Genomic DNA, 6,000 nt, shown 5'->3' on the forward strand with positions numbered 1-6,000 from the left:
AGGCAGGAGCCAGGGAGAGCGCAGAAGGGACAGCGGAGAGGGGAAGAGTGGGAGGGAAGGCTCTGGGAGGGGGACAAGGAGGAGAAGAAGAGCAGAGCTATGTGGAGGAAAAAGAGTGGGAGGAAAGGAGTGTAGGATCCAGCAATGTGGAGGAGAAAGAGTGTGAGGAAAAGAGGGAAGGATCCAGCAGTGTGGAGGAGCTATGAGAATGGGAGAAGTGGAGAGGCTGGATGGGGAGAGGATGGTCTCTCTCACGTACTGAGCATGCATGCACACACACTCACCCAGAGCTGCTGGCTCTCCCCTAGACAAGCCTGAGGTACAACGTGCAGCCCACGCAGGAGGATGCACCCTTCATGCTCCACGTGTACACGATCCCAGAGACATGTGCAGACTCCAAGGCTCACAGGGGCTTTGACATAGGCATAAATGTCAGGTGAGTCTGCGTTTGGGTCTGAGCCTTCCTGAGAAGCCATGGGAGCTGGGAGCTGGAGGAGGTCTGGTGGTCCAGGGGGAGCCAGTCTGGAAGGCCTGGAAGGGCAGTGCATCCCCTGGAAAAGTGGGCAGGAAGCAGTCGGGCTGTGAGGAGAGGCTGTGGAGGAAGGACAAGTCCTGCAGTGATGGAACTGTGTGGGCCACCCAGGGCTGGGCTAGTGAGAGGCTGCATACATGACTAGAAGCCCCTGGCATAGCTGGAGAAGAAGGTGCTGGACTGCCAGGATGTGGTGGGGTACCAAGCTTTATGGAAAAAGTGGAAGTGCCCCCAACTTTGACTTGAGGTGCACTGAATCTTTGTTGGTTGGCTCCTTAGTTACACTGGGGACCGCAACGGCTCCAACATGGTGATTGTTGATGTGAAGATGCTGTCGGGATTCATCCCTGTGAAGTCCTCCGTGAGGAAGGTAGGAGCCTGTGTGAAGGACATCTTTCAGTATGTCTGCTCTACATCAATTTCCTTATTTAAAAGGGCATCTAATTCTCCTCCTGGTACCTTCTCCACTGTTAGACTTGTCCCTCTTTTCCTCCAGTTCTTCTACCCCTCAGCTGACGAGGAGAGGTGAACAAGGGATACCAGCAGCAGCACTCCCTTCCCACCCTTGTGGTAGTTTGCAGTAGCTCAAATGTATGCACACTTTGTCCCTGATACCGAGAGCTGGAAGAAGACCATTAGGTCTAATTTAGGGGACACAGGTGTCTTTGGAGACATACGACAGCTGTGACAACTCCATTTTTGTTTCAAGGAGGTGCAAGAACGTTAGATGGTGGCAACTGGGGGGAAGCCCTGCTGTGCGGGGCTTCTCACAAGAGGGTTTTCTGAGTCCCCTCAGAAGTATTTGCCCTGTGCTTAACTTCTCAGCACAGCATCCACCTGCTGAGATTCTAGGGATGGGAGGAAGCTTTGATGAGTTGAAGGATGGTTGACTAACTTCCCTTCAGATCAGCAACCTCTTCCATATCTCCTCTTTCCAGCTCTCAAACCCTTGGTTTCACCAGATCCAACGGACAGAAGTGAGCACAAACCATGTTCTGCTGTACATTGAGCAGGTAAGGGCAGACTGCCATGGGGGACACAGTGAGCTCTGCAGCACACTGGCAATAGCATGCACCGAGATGGAGAGCAATGCTGAGCATCTCTGGGCTTGTAAACACAAAACATAAACCTCTCTGACACGGACGTTGTCTCTGTCTCATAGGAGACACCTCTGTCCCAGCCCTCAGCATCCTTTCTTCCGCCCCACGCACATCCCCACCAGCCAGAGGCTCCCCAGGCCTGGGGAAAGCCCCCGGCGTTGCCCCTCCTCCCTCAGCCCGGCCTGCAGCCCCCGCACCCCCCGGGGCCCGGGCACGGGTGGCAGGGGACAGCGGGGCCGCCCGCGGGCAGCGCCCAGGAGGCACCGGGCAGCGCGGGGCAGCGCCGAGCCGCCCCTCAGCCTCCGACGCTTCCCTTCCCCAGCTGAGCAGCGACACCCTCAGCTTCTCCTTCGCGGTGGAGCGGGACGTCCCCGTGCGGGGCCTGAAGCCAGCCCAGGTGAAGGTCTACGACTACTACGAGACCGGTGAGTGCGGCGCGGGGGGCGCCCGCGGCAGCGGGGGCGGGCGGCGGGACGCAGGGAGGGCCGGGGGAGCTGCGGGACCCCGCGGCTGCCCCCGACCTGGGCCCTTCCTCGCCCCCGCGCTGCCTCAGCCCTCTCAGCGCAGGGGGGGCTCGGAGCGCTGCAGGCCGCCACCCGGCCCCGCTCCCTCCTGCTCCGGCCGGGCGGGCCCCAGGGAACGAGGCGGGCGGCGGCGACGGTGCGGCATCCCCGCACGGCCGCCCCGCTCACCGGCAGCTGCCGCGCAGCCGTCCTGCCCTGAGGGAGCGGGCGGAGGAGGCCACCCCCACAGCCCTCCGAGCGCGGCGCCCGCAGGGCCGGGCCCGCCTGCCCGGGGAGAGGAGCCGTCCCGCGGGGCAGAGCCGCGGGCGCTGGGGGTCCCGAGGTCAGGCCCGGCCCCGGAGCACGGCCGCGCCGCGCTTCCAGGCGGACCCGCCGCTCCCTGTGCCTCTGCTGTCCCGGCTGCTGCGCCAGGGTGGCAGCGACGGCGCAGCCGTGTCTGGCGTGCCGTCCCGTCCCGCCACCCCGCTCCTGTGTGCTGGGGGAAGGAGGTGCCTGAGCAGCCCCGGGGCACAACGGGGGTGGAGAGCTGCTGGGGCTGCCCGAGCCGGGTGGCTCTGCCTGGCTGTTGCTGCAGCCTCCAGACGGGGCCCTGCCTGGGGCTGCCCCCACCCAACGGGGATCTCTGGGGGGGAGCCGGGGGGGTGGAAGTGGGCTGCTGTGGGGCCTGGGGGCAGCGTCCCTCTGGTTCCCGTCCCCCTGTCAGCAGTGCCGAGGGGCCCTGACAGCCCGCGCTCTCCCTTCCCTTCTCTTTTCCAGATGAATTTGCCACGCAGGAGTACGGCGCTCCCTGCACCACAGGTAGGGTACTGGGAACCTTTGCCTTTCTTCATTGTGTTTTTTGTTTTCCAGCTGGCGCTTGTCTCCTTCTGCTTGATGGGTAATTTGGATGAGATTAGCCCAACTCAGAGACACAGATTTTGTATGCAAAACTGAGAGAACAGGAGGCATAATATTGTTGACTTATTCAAAATCTACTATCCCTGAATCCTCATACCGGTTTCCATTGTCAGCTTCTCCTGGCTTGAATGAAGGTTGTGTCCCTATTGTTCTGTTACTGCCCCTTGGACTTTTTCTTTGAGTTCAAGTTTCTTACATCATTCTTGTTGACTCAGATTTGAGGCATCTTCTGGTCCTTCCTGAGAGCTCCAGCTAATGTAGCTGTTGGGACCATGCTGAAGGGACTTGGCACTTTCAAACCACCTAGCACACTCCTCCCCAAAAGCACTCTGTCTAGAGCAATAGAGCAAATCAAGGCCAGCAAAAGATATCCCATAAAGCAGCACATGGTCTGACCTACCATGATTTCATGCCATGCTCCAGAACCTCCTGCCGTAGCTTGGCATACCTTTTCACTAAAGCTGTAATGCAGTGCTGCTCTTAGCCCCTCGCTTCCTACTCTGAGCATGGAGCCATACCTGCAGCAGGGAGTCCTCATTACAGAGGACTCCCTCCCAACCCTTGCTATTGAAGAGGTGAGTTTTTGGCTCTTATAGGAACTTGGGCTTGCCTGTCAGGTACGGTGACAGAAAACTGCCCTGGTGGTAGACCCCCACCTGTACACACAGCCACATCACTCATCTGTGTGGGGGTCATAGTTGTCCAATATGGCACCCTAGCCTGCTTAGCAACTGTATATGGCAAATCCCACAGTGCTGGCACATTGCAACATGCCTTTATGTAAGGCCATTCTCCTTGGATCCCGAGAGATGGCAAGTTTGCCTTTGGTATCTACTATCTGGAGGAAGAGCTGCCTCCTGCTCACCTACTCTGCTGCCCAAACAGGAGGGGGGCTCTCAGGAGGCAGGTATTTATTCCTCATAACCCTAGGCAGCCAGCTCTCGGTCTTTGTTTGGAGTCTGAGCTAGTGGGACAGAGAGGCTATGATCTTTGGGGGGTTCTCTGCAGTGCAGGGCCATGTGTGGTTGGCTTAGGAGCACAGGTAATATAGGAGCTTCTGTGGAAGGCAATACTTCTCCTGTCTTATATGGAGTCTTCCAATATGAAGACTGGCAGGTCTGGCTTCCCATCAGTTGCCCAGTTTCAGGTGTTTGGAATATGGAGGCTTCTGGAAAGCACTGAGACCCTGGGAAGTGATTTTTCACAGGGCCTGACTGTGGCATCTGAGAACAGAGAAAAGGTGATTCGGACTTGAGGAAGGCAAAAGTTTTGCCTCTTGCTGGTAATAACTGGTGAAATGTATCTCCTTTTGTGTTCTTATCTGGTGTGTTGGAAAAGAGCCCAAGCTCCCATACTTTTACTCCATACTGCTTGCTAACCTAGGCTGTGTCCATAGGTGCAGCTGTGTTCTGCTGATTCTGGGTCAACAGCCTCCCTTCATGAAAAAAAGTGCATAAGTCCTAAGACAGACACTGAGTGGACAGTAAAACATTTCCAAGGTTATATTGGTGTGATCGGGTTATCCAGTCTGAGACTAGTGGGGAGGCTTTAGATTTCAGGCTACTCTTCCTCTTGTCCATTAAAAGGTAGAGATTTTATCTTCCTTGGAAAGGATGATGGGACATTGCTAGTCAAGAGGTCCATCCACTGGTCTAGGTGCCCAAAGGTGGTCTGCGCTGACTAAAAGGCAGATCTCAGTTGCAAAGCAGAAAGCTTCCTTCCCTGCCCTGAATAGTACTGATGCAGCAGATTCCTTGGTGCAGTGAACATCCTTGCTGCCCGTTTGCACTGTGCTCCTGTGTCCATTCCAGTTGTAACAAATTCCATTCTGCTTATCTCTCCCAGTGGGTCAGAAAGTCTCAGCCCTCTCTCAACCTCACATGGCTTTGAAGGTGATGTGAGTGTTGAGTGCCATGGACAACCCTCAACCCTGGTCAAACAGCAACTCAGTCTCCTGTATCGTGCTTCGTACACAACCTGGCTTCCCAAACCCACATCTTGCTCTCTCTGTCTCTCAGCCCAAGAGAGGGAACTGGCATATCTCTCTTAACTCCTGTACCCTCCCATCTTCTTTCATCCTTGCAGAGGAAGTAGACCAGGGCAATGCATGAAAATACTCCAAGCTGCTGGAACCTGCCTGCCTCCCTATCACCACCACCACCTATGGAGAGGATGGAGTGACAGATGAATAGTGCCTGCAAGTAACGGGAAATGAACTTTAAAAATAAATTAACTGCACTCACCAATGATTTCTGAACAGATTATTCCCAATTCTGTTTTTTTCTGCTCAGCCTCCAGTCACAGCTTTAATCTCCTTGGCTTCTTAGGTTGAAGAGCATCCCATCCGGCCATGTCTGTGTGCAGGGCAAATAAGGCTGACAAGTGATGGAAAAAAAAAAAAAATAGGACAGCATGATATAAATCGGGGTCAGCCTTTTTAATGTAGCCCTTTCAGTGTTATATACTCTGAAGTTGTCATCTGAGATCCTCTCTAATAAATGGAGAAAGACAGGTACTTCCTGAGAACAATTCTCTCTCCTGACTTAGAAACCATAACCTTGATTGAATTGGTCTCTGCAGGTGCCTATCCATGCCTCCTACAGGTAGGCAGCCTGGATGGTCAGCTAATGTTACATGAAATTCAACCTCTGTGATGTGCCTCGTAGACACCTCTTCCAGGATTGTTTCTTGTTTGTAGAACAGCGGGAGGAGATACACAGTCTGCCTTCTTCTAAGGTTAGAGTGTGCGGGGGGGGAGGGGGGGCAGGAGGGATGTGTGCATGCATTATGCCTGCAGCTGCTAACTTATAATGGCCTGTTCTCCAGTTGAAGCTTGGGCCTTCTTGTGGAAACTTCCATATCTTGTGCCTGCTGCTTCTGGGAGATTCCCAAGGAGTTGTGGGTAAACACTCTTTCGGCCAAGCCTAGAAGCTAATGGCACTTGGCA

The 6,000-nt window shown here is 55.2% G+C and overlaps 1 protein-coding gene across 1 annotated transcript in view; it reads left to right on the top strand.

Annotated features, from left to right (window-relative positions):
* The window catches only part of LOC309686093 (alpha-2-macroglobulin-like), a gene marked incomplete at its 5' end in the record, with an annotated part of 39,868 nt that extends 34,188 nt beyond the window's left edge, over positions 1-5,680 (top strand). The window contains 6 exons of the mRNA XM_082498633.1: positions 309-436; positions 812-902; positions 1,471-1,545; positions 1,955-2,057; positions 2,913-2,954; positions 5,139-5,680. Of these exons, the coding sequence (XP_082354759.1) occupies positions 309-436; positions 812-902; positions 1,471-1,545; positions 1,955-2,057; positions 2,913-2,954; positions 5,139-5,164 (465 nt within the window). The 3' untranslated portion in view covers positions 5,165-5,680. The remainder of the gene's footprint in view (positions 1-308; positions 437-811; positions 903-1,470; positions 1,546-1,954; positions 2,058-2,912; positions 2,955-5,138) is intronic.
* Between the last annotated feature and the right edge of the window lie 320 nt (positions 5,681-6,000).

This window comes from Vanellus vanellus, assembly GCF_965231255.1.
Source record: "Vanellus vanellus genome assembly, chromosome: 1".
NCBI lineage: Eukaryota > Metazoa > Chordata > Aves > Charadriiformes > Charadriidae > Vanellus > Vanellus vanellus.